The sequence below is a fragment of the Sus scrofa genome, chromosome 1, assembly GCF_000003025.6.
Source record: "Sus scrofa isolate TJ Tabasco breed Duroc chromosome 1, Sscrofa11.1, whole genome shotgun sequence".
Taxonomy (NCBI): Eukaryota; Metazoa; Chordata; class Mammalia; order Artiodactyla; family Suidae; genus Sus; species Sus scrofa.
In genome coordinates this window covers 270,038,186-270,057,919 of record NC_010443.5, presented here as the reverse complement: position 1 = coordinate 270,057,919, position 19,734 = coordinate 270,038,186, and the positions used below count along the sequence as shown (strand labels likewise).

The 19,734-nt window shown below is 50.9% G+C and overlaps 1 protein-coding gene across 1 annotated transcript in view; it reads left to right on the top strand.

Moving 5' to 3' along the window:
* The window catches only part of FNBP1 (formin binding protein 1), a 137,846-nt gene extending 122,293 nt beyond the window's left edge, over nucleotides 1–15,553 (top strand). The window contains 6 exon segments of the mRNA XM_021070148.1: nucleotides 2–83; nucleotides 3,210–3,342; nucleotides 5,342–5,463; nucleotides 5,751–5,887; nucleotides 7,709–7,867; nucleotides 12,472–15,553. Coding sequence (XP_020925807.1) covers nucleotides 2–83; nucleotides 3,210–3,342; nucleotides 5,342–5,463; nucleotides 5,751–5,887; nucleotides 7,709–7,867; nucleotides 12,472–12,479 — 641 coding nt within the window. The 3' untranslated portion in view covers nucleotides 12,480–15,553.

Here is a 19,734-nt window from a genome sequence, read left to right as displayed (position 1 = left end):
CCTCCCCCCGAACAGAGAAGGAAAAAGCTGCAACAGAAAGTCGACGAATTAAATAAAGACATTCAAAAGGAGATGGATCAAAGGTACAGTGGATCTGTGGGACTTATTAAGAAATTCGAGGGTGTTCCTGTGGTGGTGCAGCCGGCACGAACTGACCAGTATCCGTAGAGGTATATATGTTTGCTGGATCTTGAGAAGCGTCTGTCCAGGCGCCCACGTGAGTTCCCTGTTTTCTGAGCTGTTCTGTAAGTTTGATCTTGGGGATGGCAGGTTGGTGCATGTGCAAAAAAAAAAGAAAGTGAGGAAAGCTCCAACATCTCTCCCCATTTGCACCGTAACACCTTCACATATTTAAGGGATACTTGCTAACAGTCCTGATTGAAAAGCCACTTTAATAATTGTCTCTTGGAGTTCCCGTTGTGGCTCAGCGGAAATGAATCTGACTAGTATCCATGAGGACGCAGGTTCGATCCCTGGCCTCCTTTAGTTGGTTAAGGATCCGGCGTTGCCATGAGCTGTTGTGTGGGTTGCTGACGCATTGCTGTGGTTGTGGTGTAGGCCCGTAGCTGCAGCTCCTATTCGACCCCTAGCCTGGGAACCTCCATATGCCACAGGTGCAGCCCTAAAAAGACAAAATGATAATAATAATAATAATAATAATTGTCTCTAATCGTCTATATTCTCACTGAGGGAATTAAGTGACTCAATCATTAATGGTGATTTGAACTTAAAAGGTAACTTGAGGTTTTGGGCTCTATAAGTATCTTAAGATCCTACATAAATTTAGTTATATTGAAGCTGGGGTTAAAATTTAGTTATGCAAAAAAATAAATAAACAAATGAAATTGGTACGGCAGCCCAGTTTAAGTATATGCAAAAGAAAAGGAGTTTTTATGTCTTTATCTCTGGTAGAGCAACTCCTGAAAAAATAGATCATTTTAGGGGTTCCTTGGTGGCTCGGGGGGTTAAGGATCCAACATTACTGCTGTGGCTCAGGTCACTGCTGTGGTGTGGATTTGTCCATGGCTGGGGAACTTCCACATGCCTGGGGTGTGGCCAAAATAAAAAAATTAAATACCAGGCACTCTGGACATCGTAGGCTCCAATCTGGTTCTACCTGTTTCTCTTGCAGACTTTGGATAAGCTTCTTAACCTCTTGGTAACTTGGTTTCTTCGCCTTGAGATGGGAATTAATATGCTTGTCTGTATGAGGCTTAAGTTTGTCAGGATACATACAGTGCTGAGGACAATACCTGGCCTGTTGCATTTGTAAAATAAAATATTCAGCCAAGGAGTTCCCATTGTCCGACCAGGAACCATGAGGTTCGATCCCTGGCCTTGCTCAGTGGGTTAAAGATCTGGTGTTGCCCTGAGCTGTGGTGTAGGTCGCAGAGGCTGCTTGGATCTGGCGTTGCTGTGACGGTGGTGTAGGCCGGCAGCGACATTTCTGACTGGACCCCTAGCCTGGGAACCTCCATATGCCATAGGTACAGGCCTAAAAGAAAAAAGACCAAAAAAAAAAAAAAAAAAAAATCAGCCAAGAAGATCAACTTCATAAAATAAATGATTCATATAACACATGGCTCAATTTGCCAAGAAGATATAAAATTTTAAATCTGCGTGACCATAATAGTATCAGCTCCAAATACAGAAAAGATTATGCTATTAACCTTTTGATGTAAGTACAAGAGATACAAATACATTTTAAGATTTTTAAAGCTCTCTTCTCGGTAATTGACAGAATAGATTCACCGAGAGTCAGGACAGAGGACTTGACTGACATAACTAACAAAAGTGACCTAGTGTGCAGACGTCCAGTAACTGCAGATACACATTCTTTTCAAGTACACCTAGAACATTTCCAAAAGCTGGGCAACTTCCGACTTCATAAAATGAATCTCCCCAAACATCAAAGGATAGAGGCCATTCATTCAAAGTCTGTTCTCTGAAGGCTGCAATTAAATTGAATATCATAACAAAAATTTAGAAATTAGGAGATGTGGCTCAAGGAGGTTCCTAGTAGCCTGGCAGTTAAGGATTCCGCATTGTCACTGCTGTGGCTTAGGTTCAATCCCCGACCTGGGAACTTCCACATGCTGCAGGCAGGGCCAGAAAAAGAAAAAGAAAAAAAAATGTTTGGCGTTCCCATTGTGGTGCAGTGGGTTAAGGATCTGGCTCGTCTCTGTGGAGGCGCTGGTTCAATCCCCAGCCTGGCACAGTGGGTTAAGGATCCAGCAGCGGCACAGGTGGGCAGCCTTCCAAACAGGATTTTGGGAGGGGTGTGATGGGGTCTTGCCGTGTGTAGCCTTAAGGCTGTGTTGCCCACCTATCATGGATCCCAACAGTGGGTTCAATTTCTTTTCTTTTTAAAATTATTATTACTATTATTATTTTGGCCACACCCTTGGCATATGGAAGTTCCCAGGCCAGGGACTGAGCCTGTACCATAACAGTGATCTGAGGCAGAGCAGTGACAACGCCTGACCCTTAACCTGCAGAACCAACAGGGAACTCCAGGTATGTTTTTTTTTTTCTTTTTAGGGCTGTTCCCTCGACATATGGAAGTTCCCAGGCGAGGGGTCCAATCGGAGCTACAGCTGCCGGCCTACGCCACAGCCACTCGGGATCCGAGCTGCGTCTGCGACCTACACCACAGCTCACGGCAACAGCAGATCAGTAACCCACTGAGCGAGGCCAGGGATCAAACCTGCAACCTCCTGGTTCCTAGTCGGCTTCACTTCCGCTGCGCCACAAGGGGAGCTCCCAGGTTCGGTTTCTTAATCGTTGAAGTCATGTGTAATGAAAGCCAAAGCCATGAACTGTGCTTCTTCATGAGGTCAACACACTGCAGCCCTGGAGACCCACGGTTTGCACACGGAACACGTGCCTGGCAGTACTGGGCATTCGTCTCTCGCGTGGGGCAAGGGGAGGGCAGGGTTACTTTACGTTTCCCACGCGTCGAAGACTCGGGGACATTGCATTCCGAAAAGGCACCTGGAGTTGAAGTTAGGTCTGTGCGTCGTGCAGACCTTGGTGGCAGAGGTGGCGCAGAGAAGTTTAAGAATGGAAGCTGGCCCAGGATTCCCTTCCGGTCCACACTGCCGTGATCTCCTCCCGCCCGCCCCGGTTCACGAGATTTCCCGGCGGTGGGAGAGGGAACGGGCCGAGGGCATTGACCTTCGCCACGTTGTCCCCCTTGTCTTTTCCAGAGATGCCATCACAAAAATGAAGGACGTCTACCTAAAGAATCCACAGATGGGAGACCCCGCCAGTCTGGATCACAAATTAGCAGAAGTCGGCCAAAACATAGAAAAACTGAGACTAGAGGCCCAGAAATTTGAGGTACGAGAAAGCCGTCGTGGAAAAGCTTGGTTGGGAAAAAAGACGCAGGAGTCGGGGGAGGGTCACGAGGCGTAGACACAGGGAGAGGCTGGCGTTCCGCTCCCCGCGAGAGATGCAGCTGGAGTCGGGTTTCCCTGAAAAAAGGAGGAAGACACGGTCAGCCACCTGCCGTTCTGCTTGTCAGTACCTCCCGTTTTAATCATTTCCCTTAAAACAGACACTGTTTAAGGTTATATTGGGATACAGTTTTTTTGTGTGTTTTTTTTTTTTTAAGTTTGTTCTGCTTTATCTCATGTTGACAGTGAAAAAGACACCATGTAAGGAGTTCCCATTGCAGCTCAGTGGTAACAAACCCGATTTGTATTTGTGAGGATGCAGGTTCGATCCCTGGCCTCACTGAATGGGTGGAGGATCCAGTGCTGCTGTGAGCTGCGGTGTAGGTCGAAGACGCGGCTCAGGTCCAGCGTGGCTGTGGCGGTGGCTGTGGTGTAGGCTGGCAGCTGCAGCTCTAATTTGACACCTAGTCTGGAAACGTCCATATGCCTTGGGTGTGGCCCTAAAAAGACCAAAAAAAAAAAAAAAAAAAAAAAAAAATCCATTGAGCAGTTCCCATCGTGGGGCATCTGGTTAAAGATCTGGTGTTGCCACAGCTGTGACCTGTGACACAGCTTTGGCTCAGATTCGATCCCTGGCCCAGGAACTTCCATATGCTGAAAAAAAGAGAAAAAAAAAAATCCATTGAAATACATTGCGTTCTTTCAGAGGACTTACTCTCAGAAAGTGATAAATGTGGGAGTTCCCGTTGTGACGCAATGGCTTCCCTCAGTGGGTTCAGGATCTGGCATTGCTGTGAGCTGTGGTGTAGGTTACAGACGCGGCTCCGATCCCACATTGCCATGGCTGTGGTGTAGGCTGGCAGCTGTAGCTCCGATTTGACCTCTAGGCTGGGAACCGCCATATGCTGCAGGTGCAGCCCTAAAAAGCAAAGTAAATAAATAAGAATAAATGTTTTTTGGGGGGCACTAAAGAGTTATAGACAAAAGACTTCTCTCCATCCCCCACTCCCCTCACTCCTGCCAAATATAAGGACCACAGAGCCTGGAAAAATAAACGAATTACTGATCATTCCAATCAGAATAGATTAGGTTTCTAGCAATGAAAGCTCAGATATGGTTGTTGTCATTATTTCTGGAATCTGTCAACAAGTTATTAGAGTTTGAGATTTTAGAACCTAGAAATGACCTTTTCTGATCATTTTTACTCTTTCACCTTTTTGACACCATTTCAAATGTTGCTGAAGATATTTTGACCTAGTTTGATTTCCTAGGTATGAGTTTTGTTCACTGTTTCTTTTTTTTTTTTTTTTTAAGTGACACTCCTAGAAAAATGGGAAGTGTGGTTTTCAAACTGAGTCATTGCTTAAGTGTGTGGTAGGAGCGTCATGTTTCCCAGTGTGACCTCATTCAGGGTCGCAGAATTTTTGGGAACCAGAAGGAATGAGAAGTGACTTATCAGAAATCACAGCTGCTTAAAAAGCCCAGGAATATAACAATAGGCTGGTGTCTTCCTACCGCTTCAGGAGCAATGGCTACATGGAAGTTTGTTTGCACTTCACCTTCGGGTGAAACGGAGGCAGTTGCCTCGGGTACCTTTATACAGTCAAGGCCAACAGACGGGAGGCTCCACCCCCGGTGGTCCTTCTTGTACCTGCATCAGTGCCCAATGAGCAGCCCAAACTTGGGGCCTTAATAGTCCGTGATCAGCCGTAGGGCCCAAGGAACAATGTCCAGTCACTCGTGGTGGAATATGATGAAAGAGACTATGAGAAAAAGCATGTGTTTAGATGTGTGACTGGGTCACTTTGCTGTACAGCAGAAACTGACAGGACAATGGAAGTCGACTGTAATTAAAAAATGAAAAAAAAAAAGAGAGAGAGAAAGTCCATGATCCGGCCTTGTGCTGAGCTCAGGCCGGAGACTCTCATGGCTCTCGTTTGCAGGCCTGGCTGGCCGAGGTGGAGGGCCGGCTCCCGGCACGCAGCGATCAGGCCCGCCGGCAGAGTGGGATGTACGACCTGCAGAACCCACCTGCGGTCAACAACTGCGCGCAAGACCGGGAGAGGTACAGTATCTGTACGGCGCCTGCTTTTCTGCTCTGCAGTCATGTCTCTGGCATCACGGGGGAGCACAGGTCCCGGGGAGAGACCGAGCATCTGTGATGCTCGGCCTGTGATTTTTCCCAAGGCGGTGGCGGGTCCGGAGCCTGCGGGGACCTGGTCCTGGTTAGGACGCTCGGGATGGGGGGTCGCCAGCACTTTGCTGCGGGCGGGGGGGGGGGGGGGGGGGGCGAATGGCGTCCTCGCTGGGGGCCGTCGCTATAGTTGCTGTGTGTTTTCCTTTCTTGAGCAGCCCGGATGGCAGTTACACGGAGGAGCAGAGCCAGGAGGGTGAGGTGAAGGTGCTGACCACGGATTTCGATGACGAGTTTGACGACGAGGAGCCCCTTCCTGCCATAGGGACCTGTAAAGCCCTCTACACGTTCGAAGGTAGCCCTGCCCCCCCCCCCCCCCGTCCCCCACTTTTCAGAAACTGTCACTCTTCTCTTCCTGGGATCAGACGTCTTTTGCCGTCTTCCAGAACTTTCTCTCCTTGCTTTTTTGTTCTGCCCATAATATTTATGACAACGATCTGGTTGACATCTGTACATTTTGCCTTTGGGTCTGTACTGTTGCACAGGTTCAGTGAGCTTCGTTGCAGCAGAGAGAATGGAATCATGATTTTTGATATTTCATCCACTCACTCAGTACTCACAGGGCGCCCGTCTTGTAAAGACCCCTGAAGGGGTGGGATGCAGGTGGTAGGGTCTATACCCGCCTTTGGAGGAAATAAAGCGGACACACTTAGAGGGGAGGGTTGCTTGCAGTCTTCACCAGAGGAGGGGTGCAGAGCGATGGGGGTCTCAGGTCAGGATGAGCTCACTTCCTTAAGGGCGTCTAGAGACTCTCCGTACTGTAGGGTACCAGAGGCCCGGGCATGAGGAGGGCTGGAACTTCAGGTATCTTAGGTGGTAACAGTGGACACTTAAGAAGGGAAGGTCGGGGTTCCCGCTGTGGTTCAGCAGGTTAAGAATCTAACTAGTAAGGATGCGGCTTTGATCCCTGGCCTCAATCAGTGGTTTAAGGATCTGGCGTGGTTGCAAGCTGCAGCACAGATCGAAGATGCGGCTCAGATCTGGCGTGGCTGTGGCTGTGGCTGTGGCATAGGGCAGCAGCTGCAGCTCCGATTCAGTCCCCAGCCTGGGAAGTTCCGTATGCTGGAGGTGCAGGCCTGGCGGGGGGGAGGGAAAGGAAGGGAGTTTGGGGTTAATAGATACGAACTATTACATTTAGAATGGATAGACAAGGCCCTACTGTACAGCACAGGGAACTATACCCCATCTCCTGGCGTAGACTGTGATGGAATTTTTTTTTTTTTTTTTTGTCTTTTTGCCATTTCTTGAGCCACTCCCGCGGTATATGGAGGTTCCCAGGCTAGGGGTCGAATCGGAGCTGTAGCTGCCAGCCTACATCACAGCCACAGCAACTCAGGATCCAAGCCGAGTCTGTGACCTACACCACAGCTCACGGCAACGCTGGATCCTTAACCCACTGAGAGAGGCCAGGGATCGAACCGGCAACCTCATGGTTCCTAGTGGGATTCGTTAACCACTGCGCCACGACGGGAACTCCGGAAGACAATATTTAAAAAAAGAATGTATGCATATGTGTGACTGAGTCACTTTGCTCTGCAGCAGAAATTGGCACAGCTTGTGGATCACCTCTCTTTCAATAAAAAGGAAAACAAGGAAGACGGTAGGCCTGTCAGTGGGGGCGGGGATGTTAAGAGAAACAGTTGGGTTTTATTCGGCAAACATCGAGGAGCCGCTGAAAGTACTGGCGCAGTTGTTGACTCGACCAGAGCTGCACCTTAGGACCTGTACTGTCATAGGTGTAAGGTCAGTTAGAAGACAGGGCAAGTGATTCGAAAGATTTGCCTGGTGTTTCTCACACTGATGAGCCTTGAAATGGTTTCCTGCACGTTGCTGATAAAGATACTGCGAAAGAAGCAATCCGGGCTCAGGTCATCTTCAGAAGCCCTGGGATAAGTGAATGTTAGGGGGGTCTTTCCTGTAGGATCCCCCCAGCCCTGCCCCAGCATGTGGAAGTTCCCCCAGCCAGGGATCAAACCGGTGCCACCGCAGTGATCCTTAACCCCCTAGGCCGCTGGGGAACTCCTATCCATCCTCTCTATACCGGTTTGGCTCTGTTAACCCCATCGACCTGGACTGAACAGGAAACGTAAAATACGCTGCTCTTTTGCCTTTTCAGGTCAGAACGAAGGAACCATCTCGGTGGTGGAGGGGGAAACACTGTACGTGATCGAGGAGGACAAAGGCGACGGGTGGACCCGCATCCGCAGAAACGAGGATGAAGAGGGCTACGTCCCCACGTCATACGTCGAAGTCTATTTGGACAAAAATGCCAAAGGTGCTAAGACTTATATTTAATACAACTTAAAAAAAACTTTTTGTAAAAAAAAAAAATTGGAGTTGTTTCTCCCCCACAACTCTGACGGTTCCAGGCAGTTCTTCAAAAGCCCGGACGGGGAGCCTCGAAGCCCATGTTTCCTGTAGCCTCCCTCGCCTGAGTTTCCTGGGCTAGTTTTGACTCTAATCAAAGTTTCGCTTGCTGATGATCTTTTACGCGGAACGCTGCCAACTGCCAGTTCACAGCTGTGTCCTTTGAAACCTGATAAACATTTCTCCTTTGGGCAGCCTCTGTCGATGACAGAAAAGTTGCCCTTAGCTTCTAATCTGTGTTTCTGAATCTGAAAGTCCACGCACCTTCCGATTCCGGGGGTGCCGAAGACTTTAGTTCTCTTATTTATATCGAGTATCTGCCGCAGATCGAACTACGTTAGAATGTTACATTTTGTAACTGAACTACGCTAGTTTGTTAAATTTTACCCTCATTCACTTTGGAGGAAGTCATAAATAAAGTCTAGAATAAGTAAAGAAGATTCTTACGTGGGTGCCCAAGTGTGTGTTTTTTTTTTTTTGTTTTTGTTTTTTTTTTTGTCTTTTTGCTATTTCTTGGGCCGCTCTCACGGCATATGGAGGTTCCCAGGCCAGAGCCACAGCAATGCAGGATCCGAGCCGCGTCTGCAACCTACACCACAGCTCACGGCAACGCCAGATCATTAACCCACTGAGCAAGGGCAGGGATCGAACCCGCAACCTCATGGTTCCTAGTCGGATTCGTTAACCACTGCGCCACGACGGGAACTCCCCAAGTGTGTGTTTTAAACATGTTTCAGATCATTGCACGCTGTTCTCCTGTTGTGTCTCTATGATCCTAAGCAGCCAAGTGAAATATGGAAAACTTTGGTCGATCAACCGGTTGATTTTTGCCTATTACTACTGATCTTTGTTTTGCCAATCGACAGAGTTGAGGAGTTCCTGGTGGCCTAGTGGGTTAAGGACCTGGTGTTGTCACTGCTGTGGCGAGGGTTTGATCCCTGGCCCCTGAACTTCCACATGCCGTGGGCATGGCCAAAGAAAAAAGACAAAAGACAGAGCTGATTGGATGTGCTAGTGCCGTAGAGACAAACCATTGTGTTCTGTTGGAGATTTTGTGGGACGTGGATCTGTACTCAGCTCACACTTGTTTGGGTGGGGCGGTGAGTAGAAGTGGTGCAGCAGCAATGGCTTCTACATAGACCCTGGCACATCACTTCAAGGTTTTAAGGGTTGTTTTTTTTTAATCATTGGCGTCATTAAGACCCAAAGTGTGTGGGGAGTTCCATTGTGGCTCGGTGGTAACGAACCTGACTAGGATCCATGAGGACGCCGGTTCCATCCCTGGCCTCGCTCAGTGGGTTAAGGATCCAGCGTTGCCATGAGCTGTGGTGTAGGTTGCAGATGTGGCTCAGATCCCACATCGCTGTGGCTGTGGTGTAGGCCGGCAGCTACAGCTCCAATTCGACCCCTAGCCTGGGAACCTCCATATACCGCAGGTGTGGCCCTAAAAAAAGACCAAAAAAAAAAAAAAAAAAAAAAAAAGACCCAAAGTGTGAATTTACTGAGAAGGCTTTTTGAATTCCTAGATCATTTTGTATAACTAATCATCTCATGGTTAAAATGTTTCAGGAATCTGGGTCACGTGGGGATTTGCATTTTTTAATTGGCAGCATAGGTAGGGACACGGGACCTGCATGGACGGGTACCGAGCCCAGCGGTTGTGCCCATTTCTAGAATCCTTCCTGAGATCTCAGAGAGTCAACTAAAAATGAGTCAGCATGAAAGTATTGGGTTGAGGATCTCTTTGTCTTTTCGCTTTGAACATGATTTATTCATGTCCTTCCTACTTTTAAAATAGGAAATTAGCTCCTTGCTTCTTAACATCATGGGCTCCTTTTAGGGGCTCAGGCCAATTTAAACCTGATTTTAAAACTGACAGTGACACATCGGGGGTCTAGGACCTTGCAGGAGTTAGGGGCACCTGTTGCAGATTCTAGCAAAAAGGTCTCATTTCCCAAGGGCATCCAAATGGAACTTAGTAACTTAATGACTTCCCGGTTTTTAAAACACTTCTTATCCTAAAAATCACCGTGGATTCTCAGGAAGTTGCAGAGGTAGGACCGAGAGACCCCTTTCACCAGCTCCCCACCGTGGTTACATCTGACACAGTTTTAATCCAATAGCAAAAGCGGGAAGCCGACACTGGCCAGCCTGGTTTTTAAATAACATTTCGAAACTCAGATTGCTTGTGCATTTTTTGACCTTTAAGCCACATGGATTTTTTATTTTTATTTTTATTTTTTGTCTTTTTGGCATTTCTTGGGCCACTCTCGCAGCATATGGAGGTACCCAGGCTAGGGGTGAATCGGAGCTGTAGCCACCAGCCTAGGCCAGAGCCACAGCAATGCGGGATCCGAGCTGCGTCTGCAACCTACACCGAAGCTCACCGCAACGCCGGATCCTTAACCCACTGAGCAAGGGCAGGGACCGAACCCGCAACCTCATGGTTCCTAGTGCGATTCATTAACCACTGCGCCACAACGGGAACTCCCACACAGATTTGTTTTAATGAGCAGTAGGTGGTCACAGCTTTGGACGTGTAACAGAGATGGGGAGACCTAAGATAGTAACCCCCAACTTTCTATCCCATGATGAACTCACTTCCTGACTACGAATTACTAAGAAGGCAAACTAAACACGGCAAAGCCTTAAAATGAGGCAAAGCATTAGTCTTTTAAAAGCCTGGCTTAAAAAGTGCGGCATTCCATTAAAGTAGGGGTTTTTTGTTTGTTTTGGGGGGGTTTGTATGTTTGTTTTTGCTTTTTTTTTTTTTTTTTTTCATTCCTCTGAAATGCTGTGCACGTCTGATTCAGAAAATAGCTCAGCTGGTTTTCAGGGCTGGGCAGGGTGGTTCGGGCCCATCAGTCATGTCATGATTTTAAGTCACACGCCTCAGTACCTTTCCCAGATGAATCTGTGTAATAGTGACTCAACGGGGAAAGATATTTTGTAGGTTGAATGCCATCAAGTCAACGCATCGAGTCAAGGATTAGCAAAGTATTGACATGATTCCCCAGGGAATTGGGAATTCCCTTTTCCACCCAAAGGATACGTTGCTTCCAACAGTTATCTGTTAAAATAAAATGAGCCAAGTCGCAGCTTGTGTATCAAGTTTCTCTTTTTATTGAAAGATCTACTTCGAGGTGAATCACGTAGGTAGAAGCCTTGCCTCGCTCCCTCGTGTATAAATCTGTGCAGCCTGCCCCGCAAACACTGCCCCTGCCCCCGAGCCCATCCCAGGCAGGCAGGGCTGCTGCTTTTTGACGTCAGCCTGTCACTCAAAAGGATTGTTTTACTCTCGGTAATGCAGGTGCACGTTGTGTGTGTGTGTGTGTGTGTGTGTGTGTGTGTACCAAGTGACTATTTAATAATTGCCTAAATAGGCTACAGTCAGTTCTGATGGGTGGACTGGATTGTGCTGTCTTCTTTATGATTTTGTTTTTGCTTTTTTTTTTTTTTTAATTGCTCGCTGTTAAATATGTCCCTAACCGCCACCCCCACCCCCACTGTATATACTGCGATTTAAAAACCAGAGGGGTTACTTGAATTCGTTGTTTTAACGTGTTCCTCTTTTATCTGTTTGTTTTATGGGTGATTCTGCTGCCTAATGACGTTTTGGGTTTTGTAACCGCTGGGGAAGCCAGAAGGACGGTTACACGGGTAGCTAGGTCCCCTGCCGAGCCACCCTGAGTTAAGGGTATAGACGCTTGGGTTCTGAGTAAGTTGTGTTGGAACACGGCCACCGTGACTGCTCCTCTCGCTCCCGGTCCTCCGAGAAAAGAATCTGTCCGGCACCTTTTAGTTGTACCCTCGTGTCTGCCTCTCTAATAAACGCTGTGTTTTTCTCAGTGTTGTGTATTTTAAATGATGTTTCACTTCTCCAAGAAAATGATTCTGTGTAAAATGAGCATTTAACCCTCTTGTCTTCAATCATGGGGGATTCTCTTGCCAAATGCTTTTTAAACAACAGCAAAAATCTGCCCTTTGCCCCTTGTGTGATGACACCACCTTCTACTTCTCACCCCGTTTGCACCTCCTGGGCTTTAAAAGTCTGTCTCTCTTCTCCCCCTTCCAGATAAAGAACTTTCACTGTTTCTTGCTGAGTAAATTCCAAGCGGCCGGTTTTCCTTTTCACCCAAGATTTTGTGTCTCGCTGTCAAAGACCCGGTGGGGGGGGGGTGTCTTTGGGTCGCGGGGAGAGAGCCGGACCTTTGGCATCCTGGCCTCGCCTGGGAAGCTGGTTTCCTTCTGCGTCTCAGGACCCAACTTATTGGCAAGACAAGCTGGGCTGCATGGGGGCTCCCCTTCCCCCCAAGGAAAGACTTGGCTCTGAGGGCAGAAAACCGTGAAAGTTCCTTGTCTGAGACATGCCCTGGGGCAACCACGGCTCTGAAAAGGCCCCCTGCTCCCCTCACCCAGGGCGGTGCCCTCTGCCTGGAGGACTGGTGCCCGCCCCTGCCCTGCGGCCACCTCTCTAACTGCCTTCTTCTTTGTCTTTCTTTTGTGTTCTAGATTCCTAAAGGTGGTTCCGGGAGCCAGAGCCTCGGGTGAGCCCTCCCAGGAGAAACCCTTCGGTCCGCTTGCCTCCACAGGCCTGGGCACCCGGGGAACAGACCGCCTGGGGCTGGGCTGGCACAGTGTGGCCCTCGGAACCTCCGCCTGAAGTGACGTCCCCACGCCGTGCAGCGCTTGCCTTTTTCGCTCTTTGTTTCTTTCTTTCTTTTTTTTTTTGACAGCATGTTCCTCGTGGCCCAGCTCCTCCCCTGGCCCAGGGCGGCCACCTCTGCAGGTGGCAGGTCTGTCCCTGTCCTGGTCCCCCAGCCCTCACGCGTGGTCCCTCCTTCCCCAGGGGCCGTGCCTCGGCCCTCAGTCCACCGGGCGCATCCCGGCCCGTCCAGGGTTCACACTGTGCCTTTTGCAAAAACTTTGCCACTGGTCTCCTGGGGAGACCAACAGAATCTGACAAGGAGGGCCGGGCCTGCGCCAGGGTGACTGGGCGCCCCGGTCCCCGATGTGCTCCCGTTAGAAAATACTCGTCTCTTCCCAAGGCCTGTGAGGAGCCAGGGGTCCCTTTCTGACTGTGGGTCCTCACCTCTTACTAAACGTTGGCCCTTGCAGCGTTTCCCGGCCTGAGAGTGTCCGTGGAGCGCACACACACACACACACACACATGCACACACACATGCTGTTTGGGCTCTGTCTGGAAGAGTCCACCCCGGAAGTCAAATTCCAGCTTTTGTAAAAAGACCAAAAACATATACGTAAAATTCCAGCTCTTGGGCCAGCGCCGCAGTCTTGCCCGTGTCCACCTTCCATGGGGTCAAGGAAGGTGCCAGCCCACTTCGCCCCGAGGTCCCCCTGTTCGCGGGAAGGGCAGCTCGTGACCGAGCGTCTCAGCTCTGCATTAGCTCATTGCCAAGGGCAAACGCCCCCCCTTTCCACCATCTCCAACTCCCGAGTCGTAGCGTTCTAGTGCTTTCCTCACCAAAGACCCCCTGCTTCTCGTGGTCCCATCAAGTGATCGTGTGGTTGGAGCGTCTGCATTTTACCACGTGCTCTCCGGGCCACGCGGAATTCATCGAGTTTGGTTTTGAGCTAAATTTCCTTCCTCTTACGGATCTTTGAGGAAACGTGAGGTCATGGAGCCCGTGGCCACTCATGCCTTAGAGTCGCTTCTCTCCTTTCCTGGTGCAGAAACAGTCAAGGGAGATCCTTGGCTGTGAGTTTCTGGAACACGATGCCGTCAGAAGCCCAGCGATGCACCTGGGCGTCTTTCTCCTTTTGTTCGGCTTTCGGTAACCACGCGGTCACCTGGGGGACGCCCAGGGCTCCCCAATACTTGCGACTCTAAGACCAGGTCTTAGAGGAGCCCAAGGGACAGGGACAGAAAGGACAGGTCCTGAGGGTTGGGCCTTCGTTCAGGGGTAGGAAAAGGGTTCCTTTCAGCAAACCCCAGGGTTGACCACACTCCAGCCTCCGGGAGCGGCTCAGTTAACCCTGGTTGGCAAGAGACCACCAGCCAGCGAACGCCAGGAACAAACAGGGGAAGAGGAAGTGGCTTCCGATTCGAGCAAGCGAGCCTGAATTCTCTTTCACTCTTTCTTCCCCAGCCGTGGGCATCTGGGCACTGCTCCATCAGCACCTCCGGGGGTGGGGTGGGGGGGGCCCATCCTCGCATGCTCCTCGGTTGAGAGAAGACCATCTTGGCTGATGACAGTGAAGCCAGGAGGCCAAAAGGCGAGTAGAGTCAGGGCCTCACCTGTGTCCCTGCAAACCAGCAGGGGCGCGGTCCCTACGGGCCGTCCCAGTGGCCCCACCAAAGGCTCCTCTGTCAGTGGGGTGGCCAGATGTCTCCAGGAACTTCTGAATTTCACCAAGTCAAGCTGCCCACTCTCCACTCCACAAGGATGCTAAATGTTTTTTTTTTTTTTTTAAATCTGATTTTAGAACCTCGGTAATGCATGTGCATTGCGTCTTTCCTATTAGGGGCCAGGATAGATTAATGTTTTCCAACATAGAGGAAAAGATATAAGCGCAGTAATTTGTTCTTTTTGGTGTCCATTAAACCCAATATAGAGTATGCTGGTATCCTCTTGTGTTCCCTGTGCCTTTTTTTTTTTTTTTTTCTCTCCTGTACCACTTGCGTCCAAAAAGGAATGGATAACAAGTGCTTTTCAATGTTAACTTTGGTATTTACTTCTCCACCGTCTGTGTGGCAATGGGGAGAGGGCAGGCCTGTATCAGCTGAGCTTATTAGAGGAAATAAGTTATTATAGGATAGTTGAGATATTACCATTTTCTCTGGGAATCCTACTGTGAAATCATCTATATATTATTACGGAGCAGTTCACTTAGAGTAGAACCTGGAATTTCTCACGTGCTTCTCAGCCCTCCCTCGTCTCCGCTGCCCGTCATTTCTCCTCCGATGCTAGAACATTGTTGTAAGAATGACTCATTTTTTTGAAGAAGCTGCCCTTAAAATAACTTAAAAAAAAAAAGAGAGAGAGAGGAACTTGTCATTTACCCAATTTTTCCTTTGCAGGATGGAAAGCAAGAAAAAGGCATGGGAAGTTGTAATGGGATTTTTTTCCTTTGGGTTTTTATCAGATCATCTTGAAGCTTTCAGGTTGTTAGACAGAGGAGCCTGTCTCCCAGCGGTAGCGCGGAGGCCTCTAAGGCCGTTTGGTCACATCTGTAATTACTGAGGAAAAGTTAACCGAACATGAAAAAGTTATGCTGATGTTAAGTATTTTCCCAGAGAAGTCGATTTCACGCTTCCTAATGGCTCTGCCTCCTGTGCTTCTGTCATCAGAAAACCTCTTGAAGAAGTGATCCAAATTTCTGTTTTAACCTGATCTTGGGCAACCGCTAAACTTCAGGGTTTATTTGTGTGTATGGCACGAATTCTACACTTTGGAGGCATTTCGGTGTTGTGATGGCCCATTGCCGTTGTAAAGGTTCTGGAATGGCCCCTGTGTCTCTGGAGATGGAATTAAACCAAATAAAGTGCTTCCATTGGAAGGCTTCTATTGACCTTGTAACTATCTGTTAATCCTCTAAATGTTAAATAAAAGTATAACTTCTGGCACGGTTATCACGGGACTGTTTCACTGCACAGAGAGGGGACCCTGGTCACGAAAGCCGTCAGAGTCCCCAGGGCTGGAGGCTGGGCTGCCATCTGCATGTCACTGATTTGCTGTGTAAGCCCAGGCCAAGTCACGTCGCCATCTGCTTAGGGCGGGGCCCCGAGACCCAGCGAGCTCTGAATTCCACCCCCACCCACCGGGAGAAAGCGGTTGGGATTCAGGTTGGTTCAGTCCAGGGACTGAGGGAAGCTCCTTATGGCCTGGACTTTTTTTTGGTGCCTGCAGATTCAGCTGGCAGCTGCTCAGGGCTTCCAAGGACCCTGCTATGGGGGGCCATGAAATTGCAGCAGCCTTGCGTTTCACCGGCCATCTGATGTCCCTCTCCTTGGCAGCTTGGCAGGAATCATCTCGGGTTTCTGTGAAGCCGAGGGCAGTGCAGCATTTAAGGGCGAGGATGGGTCCAGCGGGAGGCCCTGTCCATAGCCCGCCCTGAAAGTCTCGCCCCAGGCTTTTGAGGGAAGACAGGATTGGTTTGTGCTCACACCTTCTCTCTAAAGGGTCAAGTCAGGAAAATGGTTGTTGAGGGAGTGAAACATGAAGTGAGCCATGGGGTGGCCTCGCTAATGCCAAGTGTCACTTGCTGAGGGGTGGGAGGCGAGGCCACTAGTAAGACCAGGCCTCAGCCTCCCCCACGGAGGCACGTGACTGGCCTTTCCAGCAAGAAAGTCCTGCCAAGTTCTCAGCAAAGGCTGCTGCCGCCTGTGCTGGGGAGGCCGGGCCGGGGAGCCAAAGCTGAACAATCAAGTCAGGCTTCTCAGGAAGAGATGGGTGGTCCAGGGAACTGGGCGGTCTAGGTGGTGGGGGCGGCTTCCCACTGAGGCCTCCTTGTCTAGGTTGTCAGCAAACTGTTAATTAATCTGGGGAAAATGTTTCCAGCATGTTCTTCCCGGGCTTTTTATCATATTTGGGAGGAGTCTAAGACACAGAATGTCTCCACCTGTCTCACTCAGAACCTTCCTTCCCAGCATCGAGCTGTTAGGAGCTGGGCTCGGTGGGGGCGCGGGTCGCCGCTTCTCTGGCCTCAGTCTCCCCGGCAATGGGGTGAGGACGCCGTGGAGACAGTTGGGAAAACACTTGGTCGACGCCACAGCCACAGCGCTTCACAGATGCCAGCTCTGATTCCGAGCTCACTCCGGCTCCGAGACGGAGCCTGTCCTGGCCCTGAGCTCGCGGGTCCGAAACGCCGCCCACTTTCTCCCATCTTCATGCACCTACTCCGCGTTCAAGCGTTTGGGGAGGTGACACCTCACCCCTCCAGGCACCTCGACCTCTGCGACCCGCTTCCGCCCCTTCGAGGTCGGAAAGCAGCAGCGGCCACGCAGACAGGTGCAGTTGGTGTTCCCGTGGCAGCCGAAGGCAGCCGCGCTGAGCACAGAAACCCCTGACTCACACCGGGCGGTGTGGGACTCTCGGCCCCGCCTCTCCCTCTCGCCCCGCCCCCAGCTGCTGGCCACGCCCAGGCCCGCCCCTGCAGCCGCCGCGCAGAGGCGCTGGCGACCCCTAGTGGGAGAGAAGCGCGCCTGCGAGGGGGGCAGCACGAGCGTCCCCAAGAGGTTGACCAGGAAGGAAATGGGCAGAACCAGGGGCTTCAAGTATGCCTGCTCTTTCTTTTCTTTTTTGTCTTTTTAGGGCTGCACCATGGGCATATGGAAGTTCCCAGGCTAGGGGTCCAATCAGAGCTACATCTGCCGACCTACACCACAGCCACAGCAACGCCAGATCCTCAACCCACTGAGCGAGGCCAGGGATCGAACCTGCGCGCATCCTCATGGATACTAGTCAGAGGTTCGTTAACCACTGAGTCACGATGGGAACTCCTGCCCTTTCTTTTTTAATTAAGGCAAAAGAGACCTCTGAAATTGCAGTATCCAGGAGACAGCAAAAAATGGATGACGCGGGTCTGAGTGAGGGAAGGAGCCAGAAGCCAACGGTAACAAGCAGCTGGCCTAGCCACATGGGGATTAATGTCCCCGCGTGTCCTAGGCAGTGGGGGAGCCCAGGCCCGTCTCTGTCCACCTTGCCTAGAGAAGGCCTCTCCTCCTCCCTGCTCGCTGCTGGCCTCTTCTGAGAAGAGGGGGCACAAGCTGTGCTGCCAGACCTGGGATTCAAGTGCAAAGACTGCAGACTGGCACTCAGCACACAGCCTTTGTGGGTGGGAGCTGTTTCTCCGAGTTGCATGCATTATGCCCTGCTTTAAAGCCTTCTGCCTCTGTCCAGGTGGCTCAGGGAATGGCACGTTCTTAAATGACCTCCCGTTAGCTGGAGACGGCGCTGGGCCACAGGAGGCAGAGCGGAAGCTGAGAAGGCCCCCTCCCCCCGCCCCCCACCCTGGGGCCTCTGGCCTCAGAGCTAAGGGCCCAAAAGCTGTGGGAGGAAATAGGGGATTTCCTCATTTTCCTCTTTTGGGTCCCGGAAGAGTGGGGGTGGGGACGCTCCCCTGGGTGCTGGGGCATTCTGCCCGGGGAGCCCAGTGCCCCTGGTACCCCCAGGCTGGGCCCCAGCTCCGGCTCTCCAGCCAGCCCTCGCCTGGGCTGCCGGCTGGTGTCAGGTGCAAGGAAGGGCTTGGAGGGTGCATCTCAATACGTCCCCACGGCATACGGAAGTTCCCTGGCTAGGGGTCGAATCGGAGCTACAGCTGCCAGTCTACACCACAGCCACAGCAACACGGGATCTGAGCCATGTCTGCAACCCACACCACAGCTCAGAGGCAACCCCAGATCCTTAACCCACTGAGCGAGGCCAAGGGTGGAACCTGAGTCTTCATGGATACTAGTCAGGTTCTTAACCCACTGAGCCACAACAGGAACTCCCTGCTCCCTAGGCCTTTGCTACAACCAACGAGCCCCTCTAGAGCTGCTGTAGATAAAGGTGTAGTAGGAAGACAGCCAGAAGGAGGTGCCATTCCAAACACCCCTCGCTTCCCCCAACAGGGGGACCAGGAAGGCAAGTGGGCTCTCTGGGGCTCAAAATGTGGCACTTGCAGGATAATTGACAATTGCACGGAATTCCAACTAGAACAAAGGTAGGAAACTATGCTTTTGGGATGACTGCCACCTTGCAAATCATTTTCTTTTTTTGTTCTTGGTGGTGGCGTGCAGAGGCTTGATGTGAGATCTTAGTTCCCAGACCAGGGATCAACCCGGGCCACAGTGGTGAAAGCACCAAGTCCTAACCACTAGACCACCAGGGAGCTCCCCACAAATGTATTTTCTGATGCACGTTGTGAGCAGAAGCACAGACAGATGGAAAGGCCTGCAGATACAGGTACCAATTGGCCCACACACTCCCCACTCAGCCAGGTGGCTTTTGGCTGCTGGAGCGAGGCCGGGAGGCCTGGAGGAGCAGCCCGACCACGCGACGGCCTGTGGGAGAGGAGAGGAGAGCAAGGTGGCCTCCCCGGCCGACCGGCACTTCCTGTCTCCGCTCATCTGTGAACTGAGGTGCAACCACACGTTCCTGTTCTGGCTTCACTTGCCAGCAGCATCTCAGTCTGCCTGAGACACTGGAAAGCCTGGTATTTCAAAGGGAAACAGAGAGGAAACATTCCCTTTTTTGGGGTAGTAGGGGGAGCTGTACCTGCGGCACACGGAGGTTCCCAGGCTAGGGGTTGAATCGGAGCTGTAGCTGCCCACTCACGCCAGAGCCACAGCTGCATCTGCGACCTATACCACAGCTCACGGCAATGTGGATCCTTAACCCAGGGAGAGAGGTCAGGGATCGAACCCACGTCCCCATGGATCCTAGTCGGGTTTGTTAACCGCTGAGCCATGATGGAAGCTCCTGGGGAAACCTTCTTAAGGCCACCTGCTCCCTCTCCGTCTCTAGCTCCCACTCCCTCTCTCCTTCCCACAGTACAGACAACAAATCCATGTCTCCAAACCTCCGGATCAATCAACGCTCCTGATAAAACTCTCCCATTCTCACCTTCCATGTTAAACAGGACAAGCCAGTCCCAGAGTCTGTACCACGGATCCCACGGATCCCGCATGCGAATGCGAGAGAAGCTAAAGTGGTGCTCAGACGCACACATACGAGGGCTGAAGGAAAGGCAGGTGAGGAGCTTCCTCTGGGGCAGGACGGGCAGATGTGACCAGGAGGCCTCGAGGGGGCTTCGGCACTGGCCGCGGGC